The sequence below is a fragment of the Rattus norvegicus genome, chromosome 19, assembly GCF_021556685.1.
Source record: "Rattus norvegicus strain SHRSP/BbbUtx chromosome 19, alternate assembly SHRSP_T2T, whole genome shotgun sequence".
NCBI classification, from domain to species: domain Eukaryota; kingdom Metazoa; phylum Chordata; class Mammalia; order Rodentia; family Muridae; genus Rattus; species Rattus norvegicus.
This window is the reverse complement of record NC_141552.1, coordinates 15247874-15270416: the sequence shown is the minus strand read 5'-3', so window position 1 is coordinate 15270416 and position 22543 is coordinate 15247874. Positions and strand designations below refer to the sequence as shown.

Sequence of the window (22543 nt, the reverse complement as noted above, 5' to 3'; positions counted from 1 at the left end):
GAGGGTAGGGAGCAGTTCTTATCATTCTGTGCTTGGATCCATCTCCCGGGTAACCAGAATTGTCTCCCATCCTGTAATGAGACAAAACCCTCTCCCCTACATACAATGATGTCCCTTCCTGCCATTCAGCATCCCAGGCAATTTTTATCCATACTGTCTGTTCCATGCCTTCTGGGGGAAGTTCAACAAAGTGTCTATTGGCTCTTGATATAACTTCACCTTGTGGTAAATTAAGAAAATTAATAATGTATAATGCTTGTGCCAATATAGCTCTGGGACTGGTCTGCAAACTCCATTCAGGTTGCATAAGGCCATCTCTTTTCCCCCTTTTTAACTTTATAATTTGTCATTTCAGGGTATGGTGAATTCTTTCAACAAAAGCTTGTCCTTGTGTATTGTGTTCTGTACCAGTAATATGTACAATATGATATCGTTGACAAAATTGTTTATATTGATAAGAAATATATGTTGGTCCATTATCAATTTTAATTTTAGAAGGCAGTCCCATAACAGCAAAAGTTTACAATAGATGATGTATAACATGAGCAGTGCGTACTCCTGGCAATGGTGTAGCCCACACAAATTTTAAAAAATTATCTATGCTTACATCTATATGTGAAACGCAACCAAACTAAGAAATATGGGTTATATCGATTTGACACGATGTATTAAGTTGCATCAACTGGGATTAATTTGAGATGGAATACATTTTATACGTGAAGACTGACACATAGGACAATTAGCAATAATTTCTTTGGCTTGAGAATAGGGAAGCTTATATTTAATATGTAAATATCCTGTATTGGCATGATTATGACTGTGTTCTTCTGGGGTAGCAAATGCCACTAATTGATCTACCATATGATTGCCAAGTGTTAAAGATTCTGGAAATTTTGAATGTGATCTAGTATGTGTAATGAATATTCTAGAGTTTCATAATAACAATAATCCTTTAATATGTGAGAATAACATTTAATATTGGCTTAGATGTAGAAACAACAGCAGTCGCAATATTCTGTACTACTCCTACAACATAAGTGGACTCAGCTATAATATTTTTACATCATGAGTAAAATCCTGGAATACATTAATTACCGCTAATAATTCATTTTGTTGTACTGACCCAAAAGAAGATTCTTGTCCCCAAAATTAATCTTTGGTCCAATAAGCCATCTTGGTGTTAGAGCGATCTGTAATCACAGTAAAGGCTGATGGTAATGGATCAACAGAAATTAGTGTATTTATCAAATTTTTTTTTGTTTTTTAAAGCAATCCCACAATTTACTATGGGGAGGATGAAATTCAATATTTCCAGTGTAAGAAATCATGGCTAATTGAAAAACCTCAGACATCTGCATTAAATATTCCACTTTATCTTTGCTTAATGGGAAAACAAAAGCAGCACAATCATATCCCCACATAGTAACAGGTCTTTGTATGCCTTGCTGAATGATTAAAGAAATTTGTTCCTCATTATTTGTTAATGTTTGGTTAAAGTTAAATTTAATATAAACCCATTCTAAAGGCAACTCATCCTGAGCGAAAGTGCCTGTAGGATATTCAAGAGTATTTAAACATATAATTTAATAACTCTATCTGGATCAATACATGCCAAATATGCATCTTTCCATTTTCAGAAAAGATACCCTTGCATGCCTTCATATAAGCATTAATATCCCCAGCCTCCTTTATAGGTAATAATGCTCTCCTGTACTCTTCATTAGCATTTTCAAAAGCAAGCATTTGCAGCAGTTGTCCTCCAGCTTCCTCTCCTACCATTGTTCTTTCCAATGTTAATTTTAATATACATAAAAACTTAATATATGGTTCATAGAAAGCTACTACCTTTTTCAACCAACCAGTATCATCCTTTATAATAAGTCGGTTGGGCCACACCTTGAATCGATGCTGGCCTAATGATAGGAAAAGAAAAAGCAGGTGAATTCGTCATCATCATCGTGTGAATATAATGGTCAACATGCCATCCTCGGGAAACGACTTAGAAAAACCTGCTTCAGGCAGTGGAGCAGAGGGCAAAACTTTTACTTTCGTTTTGTCTTAATGAAGCTCTAGCTTCTTGTTCTGTAATCGTTATTACCCTGTCTGCATTCATGGCCTTGAACACAGTAAAAATTACAGCCCAAAGAGACCAGAAATTGGAATCTTTTTGCCCTGCCTGACAGCCTTTTTCACCTTAACTTTCACTTTGACCCAGATATCAGAATCCCTGGAACCCTCGTCAGGGAACCATGGAGTTTACTCTTGCTGTCTCTAGACACTTTTCTAAACCAGACTGATAGACATGAATTCCCTGCACTCTTAAAGATGCTTAAGCATAGCGAGATGAAGAGAAGATTTATCTTGTCCCATTTCCTTGTAATAAAATGTACTTACCTTATCTAACTGTCCAGACTTACCTTCAGTGACCCTGTTCCAGTGCAATAGGTCGACATCTAGGATATTGGGAGCCCTGCGTCCGGTCGCATTCCTTTCTGTGTTTCCCGATGCTCAGTGGCCATGCCACTCCAGCATGCTTTGAAATGAACAAGTCCGCAACCACCACCACCACGACCACCACCACCACCACCACCACCACCACCAGCACCACCACCAATTTGGTTTTGTAAATAAAGTTTTATTGACATCGCCATCCTCAGCATTTACATCCTGTTCAGTGCTGCTTCTGGCTGCAGCTGCAGGGCTTAGGAGCCACAGAGCCCTTTAGGCTCCCAGAGCTGAGAGCATTGACCTTTGCCTTGTTTGTGAAAGAGGTGACTGACCCCTGTGCTCGAGGTGGCCTTTCTGTGCCCCTTAACCCATAGCATAGGTCTCTGTGCCATCCTCTCCCTTTGCTATGGTGTGCACTTCCTGGTACATTTCCGTTATCTCTTGACATTTCCAGAGCATTGGGTCTTGCAAATTGAATTTGCATGGCACCAGGAATAGACCTGATAGCAGGGTGTGGGACACTCCCTATGGGGAACCCTGCCCAGGGGCATAAGCTTACTTTTCCAGTCAACTCCCTGAACAGTGAGCCTTTGTGGGACAAGGTACTTCACGACATGACTTGACCTCTCTGCAGTGCACCCAATCCCTGCTTGGCTCAGATGTCCCCCAGAGAGGTTGTGTGAGTGTCCCCAGTAGAGGCAGCACTCTGTGTGGTGGCATTGACATGGCATCCAGGAAAGTCAAAACCAGAGGGACATGTCGGGCAGTTGGAAGCAGATGTCTGCATCCATGGAGAGAAGGATGGGCTAGACACTCCTACAGGGGGTGAGCTGAGAAGCACTTCCTTGGCTTTTTCACAGCCGTGTAGGCTGCATGCCATGCTGTGTACCCATGCTGTGCTGAAGCCCCAGACTTTGAGTCTCCCACAGCTGCTGTGTCCTGGGGCCAGGGTAGGATTAAGCAGACTTCAGCAGGAGAAAGGTGAAAACCTTGGTTGCGGGGTGGGGATGGCACAGTCATAACACTCCTGCACATGAGGCCCCTGACTTAGAGCCGTATAGCACCTGTGACAAGCCAGCTGTGGTGACACTCATCTGCAGTGCTAGGCCATGGGGGGTAGAGGCAGTAGGATCAGTTGTTTAATTATCCTTGGCTACATGGCAAGTTCGAGGCCAGCCTGGGCAACTTTGTCTATGAAAATAAGACAAAACTTGGTCTTGACTCTGAGCATCAAGGCCTGTACCTGGCACAGTTGCCCCACTTCAGGTAAGAAACCCCTCTGTCCAGAGGCCATAACTGCAGGAGACCCCTGGCGAAGTGTCTATACAGCGCCCTGTTTGACTGGTCTGTGCTGAGGACCAACCACGCTCTCCTCAACAGGAAGGACATGGGAGAGGCTGTTTCTGTGAGGTCCCGGGCCCTGAGACGGCCAAGAATAAACCCTGTCCTTGGGAAAGCCATGGAGACTAGGAACCCACGGGATCTCTGCAAACACCAGGGCTGGCAGAGGACTCTGATCCTCTACAGCAGCTGCTCTCAATCTGTGGGTTCTACATCAGCGCTCCTGCACACCAGACATTTACACTACAGTTCCTCACAGTAACAAAGTTACACTCATGAAGTAGCTCTCCAATAAGTTTATGTTGGAATGACAACGACATGAGGAACTGAAATAAAGAGACACAGGATTAGGAACGGTAAGAACCGCCATTCTATAGGAACCCAGGCATCTGCACTCGGTGTCTGGGAGTGTGATAGGCTAGGCTTCACCCTCAGCAATGCCAGCATGTGGGCACCAAGCCTAGGTTCCACCCCAATGCTTACTGGATATGTGCAGGCCTGGTTCCATCAAGAAGTAATAAAGGGACCCTTGGCAAAAAACACTGGGTACCAAACAGGTCAGGAAAACACACCCCCTCTTCTGCAACTCCTCTCAGGACGGCTGGTCTTCCCAGGAGATCCCGGCTATAACCACAGCTCGTCTCCCAGTGCTTGCCCATTGGTGGCTTGGCCATATTCAGATTTGAGGACATTGAACAGAACAGCTTCGAGCAGATTTGCATCAACTACACCAACAAGCAGTTGCAGTCCTACTTCACCCAGCACATCTTCAAGCTGGAGCAGGTGAGAGTGGACACCTATTCCCCAGCCTAGCCCAGGCATCACCCTGAATGTCAGCTGTGTCCCTCAGTATCAGCAGGATGGGGCCTGGGAACCGTAGGTTCCCCAGGACCTAAAGCTATGTCCTTGAACTCAGTGCCATGCTCAGCCCTTCCAGCCTCTTTCAACCCTTCTGGAAGCTCAACTGCTCCTGCAGCAAGGCATCAGTGTGCACATTCTGTCATGTCATTTGTGTGTGTCTACAAGTGGTCAGAGCCTGTCCCCTCTGGTCCTTTCTTTTGCTGTATTTGCTTTTCTGAGGGGGCAGCACCCACAGGTATGGGAGGAGCCACATGCATATTCTGCAGCCATGTCTGACTCCTCTGAGGCTCAGTCCCACTTACACACCTACCATCCAACCTCCCCACTCCATGTCACCCCTGGAGCTCTGTAGACCTTCCTGCTTTCTGTCTTTATATAACTGGTGACAGTCCAGCCCTCAGTGGTGTCATACAGTGTTAGTTTGTCTTTGCACTGCCTGGAGGTCTGACTTAGGAGAATGGCTACCATTCTCATTCCTGTTCAAGGGTCAGAATCTGAATCCTATGTAAGGCTGAATAATACTCCAGCACATGGCTGTGCCATGTTGAATTTACACAGCCACCTATGGATCTTATTTTTTGGCTTGTAAACACACACATATAAGACTCAAGTGACACCCAAGTGGAGAATTGCTGGAGTCCTCCATGGCTTTCTGAACCGTCTGAGAGACCATCCTGTCCACAGTGTATAGGGCACTATCTACTCATAGCTCACACAGCATGAGAAGATTAGGGAGGGTTAACCTGGCTTCTCTGTCTCCTGCTTTCTGCCACACTAGCCCTAGCATCTTTCTGTATTGCAGCGATAGTTAAGAACGCGGGAGGATGGCAGCTTCCTTGCTCAAATATAGCAAGTTCCTCCTTGCCTGCTTTGAGACTGAGTCTCATGCAGCCCAGGCTGGCTTTGATCTCACCATTAGTTAAGATGGCCATGAACTCCTGGTTCTCATGCCTCAGACGTCTCTGAGTACTGGGTGACAGGTATGCACCACTCTTAAGTCCTGCCACTGGGACAAGAGTGAGCAGAGCCAGCTCTGAAGCACACACTTTGCTGGTGTCAGTGATGACTGACTTATGATCCTGTATTCCTTGCCCATGGCCCTTCTCCTTGGTGCATGCCATCCTTCCTCCCTGTGACTCATGGGGACACCAAGCCTGAGGATGTCAGGAAGAAGTTTACTTACTTCACTGGGTTGGTGGCTGTTAGGTTCCTGCGTCAGTAGGTGAGATTCAAGCTAGAAGGTTTGTGGCATGAGAAACGGGAACAGAACTGGAATGGCAGGAACAATCGTCGCCTGGCTCTGAGAAGACCAGGTGGTCAGAAACTCATCGTTGGGCAGGTAGTGAGCTCAAGACCAGGCTGGGCATTGCTCAGCGCATGTGAACAGGTGTGCTTACATGGACATGTGTTTCCCCCACATGGTCACCACTTATCCAGGAACGGTGAATACTCCAAGGAGCTTTTTATGTTTTAACATTGTGTGTGTTTGTGTGTCCATACATACATATACACACATACATTCGTACATATACACGAATACACGTACATGAAAACACATGCATATACATGACTATACACATTCATGCTCACACACACACATATATACACACCTACATGCATACAAACACACATACACACACATACATGCATACACACATACACATATACATACACACATACAAACATACACACATACATGCATACACACATACACATATACATACACACATACACACACATACAATACATATACACACATACAAATACACCTATACACACATATAGACAGACATATACACACATATACATATACACGTATACACATACATGCATACACACATTCATATCCACACGTACATACAGACATATACATATATACTCACATACATGTAAGCACATGAGTGGAAGCCAGAGGACAGCTTGGCCCTTGGTTCTCTCCTTTTTACCACGTGGGTCCTGGGGATTGAGTCAAGCTCATCAGACTTGACAGCAAGCCCCTTTAACTGTAGAGCCCTCTCATTGGCTGCCAGTTGCCTCTTTCCACAAATTCTATCCATGGTGGGATGTTTACAGTTGTTATTCTCATGATTCCTTCAGCAATAGCACAGACATCTTTTACACTGCATTAGGAGTTATAATTCATGTAGATGTCAGGAGAGCTGGAGGCATGGATCAAGAAGAGAGCCCACTTTCAATGTCATTATGTGGTATTGCCTTAGGCCCTTTTATACACTCCCCTGGCTTTGTCTGAGTATATGTTTGAGGGCTCTCTATGACTGTGCAAAGAAGTAAGAGCTAGGGCTGGGCCACAAAATAGGAAAGTACTTGTTCATCCAAAAACAAAAACAAAAAACAAACAAACAAACAAACAAAAATAGCTCTAGGGTTAAATATTGGTGCTAGTACTGAACTACACAGCCAGAAGGTATTTTTCTAAGTAAATAAGACAATATTAGGGATGACAATATGATCAAATATCCTACAACATAAGTTTGCAATGTTACCTACATTTTATAAATCAAGTCTGACCACCGTTTTGGTTGTTTCCAATCATGTCTGAGTGCATCATCACGGGAATCCCAAGGAAAATCAGAAAAGGGTTCTTGAAGCTGTTGCACAGGGCCAGTATAGACCTAAATACCACAGAGGAAACCTTGATTCTTATCACAAGGGATCATTTCACCATCCCTCTTGTCACATAACTTATGGCAAGATGTCACCTCTCCTGACCTTAGCTTCTTCTCCTAAACGCTGCTGAAGGGAAGATTTGGTGTCAAGGGGTCTGGATTCAAACCACACCAACACTGAATTCATTTAAATAGGTGTAGTTTATTAATGCACACACCAATACAGTTCAACCAGAGCAACAGCTCACAACTGTGTACTGGACATTGCTAGGCCCCGCTCATTGCAAAATCCACATGGGCTCATGCACAAGTGCTGGAAATGCTTCGGTCTATGGGCCCTGACTCAGGCCATTTTACACATAATTGTTCCAATTTTCCTTGAATCTATTGGGTCCTATGTGAAGAATACTCTTGGGGAACTTGTTAAAATTAACAAACCTCATAACATACAGAACATAACAGGGTATGTGACCAGCACCACACAGGTCAACGTCAGAGTTTTTTGTTCCTTGTTAGTGTTTTTCTTGGCATCCATGATGTGGAGGCGTATTACAGAACAATAGGAAAGAGCTGGCTGCTGTGTAACAAATTCGCTGCTATTAAGGTAGGTATGGGGGCAGGACCTCAGCAGTAGCCCTTAAGATGGGAAGGAGATGATGTGTTTGATAACTGAAAGGAGCTGCCTCAGCTGTGTTTCTCTGCCTGCTCAGTGCCCATTCAACATCACTCTGTCCCTGAAGAGGAACTCAAGGTCTGTCCCCTGCTGCCTGTGAGCCAGGAAGAGGCACAGAAAGGCAAGGCCACAGCACTGGTTTCCAATCCCTCAGTAATGCTGGATTTCCAATAATGTACTTGTATACACAAATACACTGTGGTAAGTTGCAATAGATACTAATCATTTCTCACATAGGGCAGCAGTTGATTGACTACAACTAATTCTATTAAAAAAAAAGAAACCTGGCTCTTGTAGAAATATACAAAGAAATATCTAGGATGGTGGGGGATAAATTCTACCATGGACTGAACTCGTGGAAGTGGGGTTGGGAGAAAGATGCATGGTTAAATAGCCCACCAGGTTCACATTGTGTCAACTTGATTTAATCTAAGGACAAAGAAGTGGAGTAACTCTGATCGCTTTCTTCTAGTCCCTTTAAAGCATCACTGGGGTTTGAACTCAGAACTTCACACTTCTTGATGGGGCAACTACACTCAAGGAAGCTTAAGATTTTCATAGGCACAGTATTATGCTATATATACAGAGTAGATAATACTAAGATGTTCAGATGGTGATGTCCATTTGTATGCACTCTTAATGTGGACCTAAAAAAAGAGAGATCAAGGTCCTTAAAATAGAAAGATCAGTTCCAGTTGTTTTCTACCATTCCAAACAGAACGACTGGTAGGGAGAGAATGGTAAATAATCGAGAATTAGTAAATGATGCTTTGAATGAAGTGTGGATTTCTGTGCTGGTTTAAAACAGGGTCTCAAGTATCACATGTTGCCCTCTACCTGGCTGGCCAGGATCACTTTGAGCTCAGATAAACCTCCATTCACTTTGCAATAAATAGGCTTATAAGAGTGGCCTCCAAGGACTGTGCAGACAGCATTAGCCTTTCACAGTTGAGGTGTGTAACCCACAACTATACTTTTACCCATGTTTTTCCATGTCTACCAGCTATTTCAGGTTGTTGCTGTTATATGCCTGACAATCAAGGATGCAGAAAAATAACCTGATACAGAGTAAGGACATGGTGATCACATCTTTGCCTCTTCCGTACGTTCTGGATGAGGTTTGTTAAAATTCCAATATTGCAAAAATCTTTATATAGGGCCCATCACATTAAGGGTCACTATGCACTGTTCTATCTAAAATGGCCTAATCAGAACTGACTCCCATATAACACTTCCTGCAATCCTCATATGAGAAGCTTGAGCTTTTAGTTTTGACTTTTTCTTTTCTCGTTCTTTCTTATTTTTTGCTATATAAGTTGAGACAAAGATAGTTAAGGCCATGAATTTGCCCCCAAAATTTGAACTACGGATGTGATCAATCAGTGTTAGTGGGTGCATTCTATAAAGTATTCATTTTTTACTATGATACATGCTTTTGTGTTTGGTGGGGTGGCCATTTCCCAGTGTACAGGTGCTGGGACCTTGCTCTATCCACTTAATGATGTTTATAGCCTCATTTTAGACATTTCTGTGCCAACCTCTATATCTCTTGTGTATTTTATTTCTCTGATAAAAGCTCGTGGTATATCTTACTCAGGCCTGTGAGCAGTGCTCCTTTGGCGACATTGGTGCAATGAGCAGAACCCCACAAGCAGCATGAGGTTCCCTTCACTGGTGGCTCTAATATTGCATTTTCCTCTGCCAACTGGTCTCCACACTTTTCCTAGTACCTTAAAGACTTCAACTCTTTCTCCTAAGGAATTTTCTGGCAATTGTCGATTGCTAAGCACATGACTTCATGAGTGTTCCCCTAATACACGCGCATGTTGTAACCTACAATGCAGACTATTTCTGGATGTGATATAAAGCACCTGTACATAATGAGACAGGAGAACTTTTGACTGCATATTCAAGCTGGTGTGAAATCTCAGGAAGTTTTAATGGCTAACATTGGTGAATGAGGACAATTTGAGTTAGTGAGACATTTTTTGGGAAAGATTTGAAAGGAAACATTCATTTAGATGCATAGGAATTACTAAGGTTTTTATAATCAAGCCTTAAGGAAAATTTGGCTTTGGAAGCAGGAGATGCTCAGTGGCTCTGCCCCAGGAAAGTCTCCTGGAAAGGGCACCTCTGCTTATGCTCAGTACAGGGAGAACATTAGCAGGAGGCAAAGTCTGCTCCCCGTGTCATCAGCTGTCCCTTCTTGGACATTCTATTGTCTCCTAGAGAGTTCTGGCATCCTCTGTGATGTCACCTGTGTTGTAGTGACAACCAGTGCCCTAGTTTCTCTCAGTCTGAGTCTGGCGGTTACACCCTAAGACATGTTTTCCCGTCTTCGCAAGCGTTTTGGGAGGGGGAACGTCGATTCTGGAGAGACTAGAGTGAAGGAGTCTGGCCTTTCGTCTCAAAGTAATGATGGAGAAAGACAGCACTTCTGGGGAATGTGGAGTAAGTTCTGGGCAGTGTATTTTGAGCTTCCTGCCAGGGTGGCTGCAGGCTTAAGCTGACCTTTCTAGCAATGTGCCACAGCAACTGGAGCATCTGAAAAGGAATTGAATTTCCACGAATATCACAATTCCCTAAAGTCAAGGATTTCAGAATTTTAGTTTCCCCATCCCCACTGGGAGGATATGGTAAGGCCAATGCTATTATACTGTGAACTTCTGGTCTTTACTTTTCAGTTCATTTGGTATGTTACATTGATATAATAACACCATCAGTGGTCATGGAGGGTCCACCTTTTCTGAGTTTAGACAGGGCAGCAATGTATTTCACTATCATTGCTTCTTTAAATACAGTGGGTATCTGACAGTAGTAACAGGGAGAGATTGTGCTCCAGGCAATAATCTTATGTTCTTAGACCTTCTCCGATTTCTTCTAACTGGCAGGGTCATCGTTTGCTTTATATATTAGAGGTTGTATGTTACAAAAATTTTTCTACAATACCAAAACTATTTGGAACGTGTAGACCAAGATTCAGCCTGGAACCTATTCGCACTTCTGGGGCATTTGGTATTTCACATAGGGACACTGATAAGTCTGTTGAACATATCCTCCCTGGAAATGCGTTTTAAATCCAAAGTTGTTGCTTTAGAGTGTCAGGGTAGGACATCTGAGTGTCTCCAATCACTCAAGTTTTGTGGATGGTGAATTTATCATTTGCGTTCTGAAGCCACAGGGGTGAGGGTCCTGAAACCAAGCTGTACCCTGTTCAGCTGATAATAATCCTGGAGAAGCCATCTCCGTGGTACATGTAAGCACGTGATGTCCGGCATAGGGCACACCTGGCTGCTTACATCTCTTGGTCTCTATAGAGTAGTGCGAGAACTGAGATCCCCTGAGGAGGTCTCTTAAGCATAGACCAATCGCCTAGCAGTGACACTGGGTTCCAGGCTTGTTCTCCTGTTTAGGCCTCACTGTGATCTATGTACACTCTATGCATTCTCCCCATGCAGGTTCACTTGTGTTCTTCTACCTACAGACGCTGGGAGAGAAACATCTTCCCATGGCACTGACCTAAGCAAGAATCAGGCCATGAAGGAAAAGGAGAGGCTGATTAAAGAGCTGCAGCTCATTACCGAGGAGAGAAATGACCTGAGAGATCGCCTGAGGTTTCTGACAGAGAGATCCATGAAGAACAGGTATGAATCACACCAAATGCTCTTGTTTCATTCCTGGGTCTGCAAGGTCACTTTTTTCTTATCCTGTTAAGGTTTTGGGTTCTAGAAAGCTGTGCCTCCCTAACCATCCTGTGTTAAACCTCACCTCCCATATAGTGGAGATTCAGAACCTTACCCTTCCTCAGGAGTGAGATTGAAAATGGACTCATCTGCTTCCACTTATTTAAAAGCACAACTTGTGGTCTGAATGAAGAATTCAGGGATAAAGTCAGGGAGAGTGAGTTCCCAGTGTGCATTTGCAAAGCCCTTGACAGCTGGTGGCTTTGCAAGATTGTAATTGCAGTGAGTTTATGGTGAGTCTCTGTACTTGCTAGGCAGGGGACTGAGTGCTGGAAGATCCAGGCAGCAGCCTGGAGTAATATAGGACCCACCCTGAGTTCATATATTCCTAAATGCCGATGTTCATTGTATTCTATCATTTGGGGCCAGGCCACACTTCAGGCCAAATCCATATTATGAAGACCTGGAGAGAATGGAGGAGGCGGTCATGTCAATTCTGCACAACTTAGAGATGGAGAACACTGAGGTCCATGAGAACAACCATAAGCTGAAGAAGGAGATTACCTTCTCTAGGTAAGTCCTGGTCAGAAAGGCTATCACTTGTGGAATGGCCATTTCTGACTTTCTTTGTTCTGGATTGGACGGTCTTCAGCTCTGGTTCTATCTCTTATGCTATTTACCCATCAGTGTTCCAGGGTCATTAGGACTCAGTTTTCAGTTCCATAAAAGACTGTTACTCATCCCAGAATTGTCTAGGCATCTTCAGAAGGCTCTAGATAGAACAGCACTGATTGAAGTCAGCAGAAGGTTATTAGGCTGACCTGGACCTATGGTGTCACACCAGGTTTTATAAAATTCAGTGCGTGGACCACATGGTTAGCATGACCTTCTCTTGGTTCTACTGACCTCCTTTGATGGTGTTGGCCCACTACTAATTGATGTTGGCCCCATGCATTGGGCTTTCATGGATAGTTGTAGATCCATGTTCTTTCTCAGAGGTGTGGACACTAATGGGTGTCAGGCCAAGCAAACAATTTATTCTTCCCCGAATTAACTCTTTATGGTTTGTGCAGCAGCCTTATATGTATCAAGATGCATTTTAATAAGTCTTCATGGGTATCTGGGATCTGGTAGAGTTAGTGGGACTTGGGAGTAGGAATGGGAGGAAGGGCCAGCATGATCTAACTATGCATACTGTATTTCCAGAAACCTGCTTAGCCAGCTCCTGATGGAGAACACATGTAGGAAGAAGTTGGTCCCACTGAAGCAGGAGAGCAAGGAGGTACATCTTGATTGTGCACTCAACCAGAAATATTTGGTTGACTTCAACAAGAAAGATAAAGACCATCAACGGCCAGAACCAGCATTATCAGGTAGGGATGAGCAGATGTGTTAGCTTAAAAATATCTGATAAAATTTGCCAATTTGATACATCTTTGCTTCTCTTACCACCTTTCTAATTTACACTCACAACCAGCCAACCACCTCATGTAATGGAATTGTTCATTGCTCTGCCTATGCACAAGTATTCTGGGAAGTTAACCACTTTTCAGAAACTGAATTATTGTGCAAGCATATTTTGCTGCTCTTTTTAAAGCTGCAGTCTAGAAATGGTGACAGATGAATAACATATCTCATAATTGCATATCCATGTGATAGATTGGATCCTATGTAGAGTTTTGAACAATTTCTTGGTTCTTGAACAATTGACACTCTGTGGTCATATGACCTCTTGTGTCGGAAGCACCTTTGGGATAAGAACCAAGTGCAAATGTCAAATTAGTACTTGTCATTGGCTTTAACCTTGGTGACATATGGGCATCTCCTTTCTTCCTGCAACCCGATGAGGTCTCTTCCCATTGCCTTGTTCTTGGTTTGCACTGGTATAAGTCTGGGTCCCAGATTGGCAGCCCACATTACTGTGAGGCTTGCTGGAGATTTTGCCCTGCCCACAGAGTTAACAACAATGATATCAGTTAAAAGGTCCATGTCGACTGTCCAATAGAACTGAGGTGGTAGAAGGCAGCATTCTGACAGCTGGCTTGCATTTCCCGACCAAATCAGTGTCTGAAAAACTGCCTTCCTCTCCCAGGTCTCAGAAAGTGCAAGAGAGCTGGAATTGGACACACCCCAGTAAGAGAGCTTCCTGAAGAATAAGTTGCTTTCTCAGGAGTCCCTGATGACCAACATCCTGAATGGTAACAACATTTTTTGGATGAGTATTCATACTCTGCGTTAATTTGTCATTTATTAGAGACCCTAAATTTATATACCACTAAGCCATCCTGACTGATTGAGGTCTTACTCACTTTCTTCTTCAGAAAACAGCACTTGAGAGACAACTTGGGGGACCGCCTTTCATTATTTGTGCTAGAGGAGAAACAGCAATATGTCTGTGCTTCTAAATGTTCGTTAAGAATATGCTGTTTAGAAATATTTTTGTTATGATTTTAATTGAAGTTTTCTTTTTGTTGTTTCATATTTATATGTTCTTGTTACTATTTTTACTTTCAAATATTTTTAAATATTTTTATTCATTTTAATCCTGTTTTGTTGTAAAAATGTATTTGTTATGAATAAAAATTGAATTCTATCTCTTGACTCTTAAGACTATCTTTCTTACTCAAGGGTTCTGTCCCTTCCTGTGGACCTAGAACTTACAGCTACAGATTGATCTCTGCATGTTCCATGGAGCCTGGGCTAATAAGTGAATTCAAAGTCACCAAGGTGTACCCAGTGTGACAGTATCTTTTGTGTGGATAATGTGGCTGTGTCTTGGACACACACTTTATGATTTAATCACTGACACACTTTACCCAATTGTTAGGGTCCATGTGGTTCTTCTGAGAGAGCAGCAGATGCTCTACCCTGTGAGTCATCACCACAGCTCCTGCAGGTGGCTTTTGTTATTCCACATGAGGTGCTGTATTAGGTGGACAGGATCACCTCCAATTAAATAGAGAGATCTCAGGAGATGTGTGTTCACAGGGAACTTACTGAGGCGTGCGTGCTCAACGTGTTAGGTTGTCAGGCATCCCTACAGAGCTCTGGTGTTCCCACTGCTCATTGTGTGTCAGGATCATCCTCCAGCATCACTTAGTTTTCATATTAGAGCAGATCTTTCACCTATTATCAGTGATGACCATATGTATTCTGCACATCTGATAAAATACAGAATAGAAACTAGCTTCTTGTAGGCCAGATTGGCATAATCAGTTTTTTGATTGTTAGCAAGAAAATTATTTTAATCTAAGCAGTTTAGGAAGGAACCTCCAGAGCATCCATAGTGAGTGTAGCTTGCAGCTGTGAACACAGGTTTCTTTTGGAGAGCAGGCCTGTGCAAGCCCAACCTTGGTGGGACAGTTCAAGCTACCCTTTTTCCATGGCCAATCTGGGATCGTATTGAGAATGTATTTTTTCCAGGTGACTGATTTCCAATTTGTGGAATTGATCTAACTTGCTGAGAGTGGAGGTGACTCAGAGAGTTAAAGTACAGAAGGACCAATGCAGTATGTCCACAAAAGCTTGCTGTCACCCCAGGGCTTTTAAAAGCTCAGCAGCTAGAGAAGCAATGTAGTATTTGGTTACTCTCATGCTTAAGTCTAGTCATTCATTAAAAGCTGACCATGACACAAAAAGTGTCATCTGTGTCACAATACAAACTAGTTGTAACTAGATTCACCCCACACTATCACATCACCACCATATTTGAGGTTCTCAGTTACTATCTAAGAACCTGGAAGAGGCCTGGGTCTTGCTACACAAACTCATAATTTATGTCTTCATGATACTGTGTGCTTTGTTCTGTTGATGCTACCATTGGCATACAACACCTTGGATACTTTGTGCTGACATCTGTGACCTGAGACAATAGTTCATGTCATCCTAACCTGAATAAACTGTCCTTAGAGTACAGTGTAGTGGGAGGGGCCTTCTTTTCCTATGAGATAGCAAAACATTTCCAGTCTTCAGTCAAGTCTGTCAGCCATTGTCCAGTGCCTGTCTTGAGATGTCCACCTTTTCAGCTGAGAGTCTTCATCCAGGCAGCTCTGTAATTCTGTAGAAGATTAATAGGGTTCCAGCCCTATTATTTAATTCACTGTGACTGTACTTGCCGAACATGCTCAAAGCCCTGTGATCCACCCTAGCCCTCTGTGCTTTAGAGAAAGAAAATAAAGAACCACATTGCACTTGAAGTTTCTCCTCCAACAAAAGGAGAGCCTGCATAGGGCCTTTAAGTAACTCTAAGCCCCAGCTTCCCCACAACTCCCTCCATCAATTCCATGATTGGTGTGTTTTCAGTACTACTCACTTTCTTCTGTGTGCAAAGAATGTGCACCATGTCAGTAAAGGGTGTGTGTGTGTGTGTGTGTGTGTGTGTTTGGTCGCTAGTGAAAACTGTCGAGATACATGAAGACTCATGCTACTACTGTCCCATGGTACCTTGCAGGGAACCCTGAAATGGTGTGCTACTTTAATACAGTCTAAACCGGGTGTGCATGGTTTCTGTAAGGTCACCACTACAGAGAGCAGGAAAAGCTTCAGTAGTCACATGGATGTGATCAATCAGTGTTAGTCATGCCCTTCCAGCGTGGTAGACTGCAGGTTGTCTGTCCCCATCACTTTGCTCTCTTGTGCCAAAACAATGCCAAGGTCAGGGCCATTGAGCCGTGAGGCAGAGGCTTACCACCCTCAGTTCTGCCTACGACCCCTAAGACTGTCTCTTTCGGGTGTGTGTGTGCTGGACACTCATGGATCCTGAGATCTCCGCAGCTGAGGTGAAACAGTACCGGAGCCATTGCAATGTGGGCACACATTTGGTTGTGGAGCTGGGCCACTCTTTGACATTTGGTGAGTGGAGAGACAACTGTTGGCTGAGCCTTTGGTGAACCGGATGGCCCCTGGCCACATCAGCAGTCAGCAGTATCAAAGCTGAGCAACCAGTGTTTTATGTTCCATTTTGTCATCGCTGGTCAGTGTTCTGATGCCACAGCACATGGCTGGTCTCAATCTCCCCATGTGGCCACAATCCCTAATTGATATTGCCTCCACTTCCCAAGTGCCACTGGGATTTCTGTAGAACCCCTAAGGCAGCAGCAAGCAGGAGCTCCTGGCTATTCCCTCCCTGCTATCTGCATCTGCATGTCGTTCTGTGTACATATGGCTATGTCCTCATATACTCTTGATGCCATGATACCTTAATAAACACTTGAATCATGCCCTGATGGCCCGTTTTCAACTGCTACCTGACACAATCTATAATCGCCTGGGAAATGAGGGACACTCTGGATCAGACTGGCCTTTGAGCATGACTATGCGTGACTGTCTTCGTTGCTGTGGGAGATGCCAGGCAGCCTCTTTTGTGATCCTAGAGTCCCTATACCCAGCCACTTGTCCCCTCTACAGCCAGACCCTACTTCTGCTCCTAGGCACTGTCTTGGACTTCCTTCCCTTAGGTGGCTTCTCTCCTTTGGCTGCTACAGAAACCTGTTATGAGGACAGGAACAGGGAGTTAAGAGTTCAAAGCCATCTTCCCTTTGATGTTCTTTCTCAGAGGTCAGTGGGACACTTAAAGAGTTTTGTGTATACATTTTATTAAGCAAGGGACAATCATGCATCAGACACAGGAAACTAACAGCACATCTACCGGACCTCCTTCAACACCTGGGCATCTCTTCTGGCCTGTGCTTCTGTGTGCTGAAATCTGGGGACCAACTTCCTGTGGGGTTTCCCAGGATGACTGTGCACATTACTACACTGACGTAAATCCTCAAAACTCACAAACAGCAACAGGACTGACCGCCACAGGAACGGTTCTCCATCAACAGATACCACAGACCAGCAAGCAGAAGCATGGGCGGGTGGTGCTGTGGTTCACACACTTCTCTTTCCTCACTAGGGCAGGTGACCCGCTGGAGAAAACAAGGAGGCAGCAGGATGGAAGAGGAAAACTACAACCCAGTCCTTGCATTAAACACCCAAGCACATTTAGACTAGAGGAGAGAAGTTTGCCAAGAATGAGGGCCACTTTGGACATCCATCATCAATAGCCCTGGCTGTCTAGGCCAGCATCAGATCCAGCCGTCTCCAGGCAGGTGTCCGCCAGGCCCTCAAGGGCACTAAGAGCATTAACCATGAAAAATAGAACAAGATCTCTGCCTCTTGCCTGCCTGACAGCCAAGCATGTGTATGCCCTGGCTATGCTCACGCTGGGACCCCTGCTAGATATTAAGATATAGAGACCTGATAGTTGATTAGGACCCTGTTCGAAAAGGAAGATACAGGATATTTCCCTCTGGCATCCATATGTGCATGCATGGTTGTACAAGCTGGTAGAATATCTCTCTCTCTCTCTCTCTCTCTCTCTCTCTCTCTCTCTCTGTCTCTCTCTCTCTGTCTCTCTCTGTCTGTCTCTCTCTCTCTCTCACACTCTCTCTCTCTCTGTCTCTCTCTGTCTCTCTCTGTCTCTGTCTTTCTCTCTCTCTCTCTCTCTCTCTCAAAGTTTTGAAGCACAGCAGAAGAATCTCTGGGACTCTAAGCCTGAGCAACCTCATCTGTGAGCCACAGCTTCTGTGTGAGAGCTCCTTTGTGTGAGAGGCATAGGGTGACTGAGGAAGGTTGCTGGTGTCCATCCCTGGCCTGCATGTGCATGCATACAGACACATGGACACATGCACACGCTGAGTTCCCCTCATCCAATCCTGAAATCTGAAAACACTGAATTTCAAATCCAGGCGTTCTCCTAACCTACACCTTCCCTCAGGAATTGGAGATGAGGCCTTGCAGGAATCCTCAACCAGGGAGACTGGCCCAGACCTTCTGAGATCCATTCTGCCCCAGGAGAACACAGCAGGTGTTATCAGGACAACACAGAAACTCAAGACTCCAGCCTGATGCAGGGACCGCCTGCTGGGTTAGGAGAAGACTCAGCATCAGGTTCCTGAATGAAAACATCACCTCTGAACACACAGGGTCGATGTGGCTATGCCTTCAAGGCATCTTCAGCAGCAGCTTAAATGGACTAGGGATGACTATGGGAATCTGCCTGCAGGGTGATGTGGGAATCCTTTTGCTAAGGCTTGATCGCTAGATGTTGCCACAGAAACCCTTGAACTCTTCTTGGAGTACAGTCCAGGCAGAGGCTGAACACAAAACATTCTGATTATGAACTGAGTTTAACAGATAATCCGGAACCTGAAGGCCAAAGGTCCAAAGGTCTGCACTGCAGGGGTGAGGCATCACTGCAGGGATGACCACACAGTGCAGGGGTGAGGAGTCACTGCAGGAATGACCACACACTGCAGGGGTGAGGTGTCACTGCGCGGATGACCACACACTGCAGGGGTGAGGCATCACTGCAGGGATGACCACACACTGCAGGGGTGAGGTGTCACTGCAGGAATGACCACACACTGCAGGGGTGAGATGTCACTGCAGGGATGACCACACACTGCAGGGGTGAGGAGTCACTGCAGGGATGACCACACACTGCAGGGGTGAGGCGTCACTGCAGGGATGACCACACACTGCAGGGGTGAGGAGTCACTGCAGGGATGACCACACACTGCAGGGGTGAGGTGTCACTGCGCGGATGACCACACACTGCAGGGGTGAGGCATCACTGCAGGGATGACCACACACTGCAGGGGTGAGGAGTCACTGCGGGGATGACCACACACTGCAGGGGTGAGGTGTCACTGCAGGGATGACCACACACTGCAGGGGTGAGGAGTCACTGCGGGGATGACCACACACTGCAGGGGTGTGGTGTCATTGTGGGGATGACCACACACTGCAGGGGTGAGGTGTCACTGCGAGGATGACCACACACTGCAGGGGTGAGGTGTCACTGCGGGGATGACCACACTGCAGGGGTGAGGTGTCCCTGCAGGGATGACCAGGCAGTTGACTGAGCACCTCAGGGCTCTCCCTGTCCTGAATGTGCTTCCCTTCTAAGTGAGCACTGCAGCTTTCAGGGTGCTGAAGGCCTGTGTGGGCAGCAGTAGAAACTGCTAGCCTTGTTATTCACAGCTGAAACTATCACACAGGGCATTCCAGAAGTGAACACCACCCAAGTGGGGCCTTTCACAGCATTCTGGGTAGGATGGCACAAAGCACCATGACAATTTCGCCTGTGATCCATACCAAATGTCTGCTGTCACTGCCTGTCTCTTAGGAGCCACCTGGATAATTCAGGGGATGGTCCTGAAGAAAAGGCTTGGCAAAATTGAGGTCTCCAAAGCCAGAGGAGCAGTGAGGAGGTGCAGGGGCCATAGACCATGGAGACTGATATATGCTGATGTTAGACTACCCAGACTCATCCCTGTGTCCAAGTCTGGATGTCACAGAGGCACCTGGCAAAGGTCCCAACAGTGTCCTTCAGGATTCAGCTGTCTCCCTACTTGCCCTCCACCTAACCCACTTCCTGTGGTTCTGGGAGTCAAGGACTTCATCACCTTTTTCGTTTTCTTCTCATATTGCAGGTACTGTGACTCGACCACTCTTCCTCCTGCAGGAGACACATCATTTGTCACAGAACAGGACTGCTGCACCAGGAAGACCCAGAGCATAACCAGGACGCTACAATGAAAACATGACTGGCCCTTCATGCTGAATGACAGGAAAAGCACCCAGCCTTCTCTTTGTTGCAGACTGGATTCCTCAGCCTTCCTGTTATGAACAGGGCACTAGTACCCTTCACAGGATACTTAGTGTTTATAAGACATTTATAGAATTCATCTTGTATATAAGGCCATTGGGCTAGGAGCCAGCATCAAGGCATCAAGTAGGAGGAAATACAGAAACATTCTAGGAAGGGACAGCCAGGGGCCAGTGGGATGGCTCAGTGATTGAGGACCAGAGTTCAGTTTCCAGCACATGGATGTTCACAGTCATCTGTAGAATCAGATCTAGGGGGTCCCATGACCTCCCCAGCTCCCAAGCAGCTACATGTATGCGTCTTAGACACTTCATACTCACCGTGAAACAACCTAAGCCACAAAACATCCCACACCTTCTTGGATGGGCCCATCCCTGGGGGAGTCTTGTGTGTTCTGGGCTTCAACTCTAGGAAGGCTTGGCCTTGTTTTATAGGATGTCTTATTCCTTGTATCAGCAGAGAGAGAAAAAAAAAAAGATCCAGTCCTGGAACCCTAGAGGACACTGCCATGATGTCACTGCTGTGCTGGCATAGGCTTAGAGATATCTCCATGATCCATCCGAGTCACCTAGAGCTCAGGGAATGATGGAAAAGTCCATGTGAGATCGCCCAGCGCTTGCAACCATGAGAAAGCTTGGAAAACACAGGGCACATGTGGTGTTTGATCCTGGGACAGTTCAACCCTCTTGAGCCTGCAGCTAAGACAAACAGTTACACTGGCCTGAGTGCACAGGCCAGATCTCAGAACCTGTTTGCCAACCATGGAACACTCTGGATCCCTCCTCACAGCTGGACCTTGATCTGCTACACCTCATCCACCCAAGCTTCTCAAGAAATGAAGCTACCAGGTTAATATAACAACTAACTGAAGGCAGCAAGAGCCTTCAGCCGCCCTGTGGCAGTAAGGTCAGTCCATAGGTCTCCTGTCCCTGCACCCTCAGTACCTGTGAGAGCCATGGCCACCTATTCCCTTCTGAGGTGAGAACAATTATACCCACAACCTTGCTTTCAACAAATCCTGCCTTGGCCACTGGTGGGACCCTCATGAGATGCAGCAATCTGATGCAGGCCTCCTCAGACACTTTGGCTTCCTTTCTGGCTGCTGGAGCTTGGGCCCTCTGGCCTGGCCTAATGTAGGATCAGCAACATCCAACTCTGTTGGGCCTCAGCCATCCCACATTGGGGGCCCTGCTTCACTCCTAGGTGCATCCGTTTCCCACATCTCTCTAGTCTCTCCCTCATCCCTAATTCCCCTCGCCTCTCAGGCCCAGCCCTTCAGTCTCTGATGGAGACTGTCCTGGAAGGACAGGAGCCACTCCCCTGAGATACTCTCCCACCCCATGCTGCTGGACTCATCTCTACAGGAACAGCCTGCTGCTCCCCTGCCCCTGCAACCCACTTCCTAGCTCTGCTTCACACAAACACTCTAAGATCTCTACACTGGATTCCTGTTCTATTTTGCTCCCTCTCTGTCCTCCAGAAGTTCTGCTGCTCTCTCTCACCACAGCAGGACCCACCAAGACACTGCTCCTGACCCCAGCAGCCACCAGCAGCCCAGGTCATGGGGCTACTAACAGCTTTGGCCCAGGACTCAGGGCTCCTTCCTTCTTCAGTATCGAGTCCAGGCTGAGACCATCTGGCCTGCTGCTGGGTCCTTGAAACCCTCAGTCTCACAGCCTCTGGGCACTCTGAGCCCTAGTCCTTATGGCTAACAAGTAGCTGCCCAGTCAAGCAACATGGGCCTCACTGGCTTCCTGGTGTGCCATGATGCTTTCCCTGCATGGCCGGGGATGACTGCATGCTAGGATTATGTCTGGAACTAGACCTGCAGGTAACACCTGATGGGTTGCCCAGGCTGTCCTCCTACTCCTGTTCTCAGGAGATTCTCCTGACTAAGCCTCCCAAGTGCTGGGATGAGAAGTATGTGCCACCATGCAAGCTAGGGGTCTTCAGGTGTGATGAAAGACTGGGATCTGTGGCCCTGGTTACTTCCAAGAGTGGGGACACCAGTGTTCTGAGCATTCTGTCATCTGGGACTTATATTCCATGTACTTCACAGGAACACTCTGAGACTTCTGCACTGGTTACCTGTTCTCTTTGAAACCTGTCTTCAGGTATCTGACAGTGGGAGTCTCCATGAAGTTTTTGTCACCCTGAGGATGTGGCTATATTAATAAGCTCAGGCAGCATGCAAACACAGCAGAGGTTACAAACAAGACTACCAGGCTGGGGCCACTTAGTGATAGAGTGC

General features: G+C 45.7%; 3 protein-coding genes across 6 annotated transcripts in view; 2 read left to right on the top strand and 1 right to left on the bottom strand.

The window, feature by feature from the left end:
- Positions 1-22543, top strand: part of LOC147998836 (uncharacterized) — a 924038-nt gene that overhangs the window by 502436 nt on the left and 399059 nt on the right. The window lies entirely within an intron of this gene.
- Positions 1-22543, bottom strand: part of LOC147998847 (disks large homolog 5-like) — an 85188-nt gene that overhangs the window by 27098 nt on the left and 35547 nt on the right. The window lies entirely within an intron of this gene.
- LOC147998849 (disks large homolog 5-like) lies at positions 10245-14224 on the top strand. 2 transcript variants are annotated; one of them, XM_087595526.1, is made up of 6 exons: positions 10245-10401; positions 11435-11594; positions 12063-12206; positions 12840-13006; positions 13726-13831; positions 13955-14224. In XM_087595526.1, the coding sequence occupies exons 1-5, from the start codon at positions 10275-10277 to the stop codon at positions 13788-13790; spliced, it is 663 nt and encodes a 220-aa protein (XP_087451652.1). In that variant the 5' UTR covers positions 10245-10274; the 3' UTR covers positions 13791-13831; positions 13955-14224. The 2 variants fall into 2 exon arrangements, with proteins under 2 accessions (XP_087451652.1, XP_087451651.1); XM_087595525.1 differs by lacking the exon at positions 13955-14224 and having other exon boundaries at positions 13726-13837.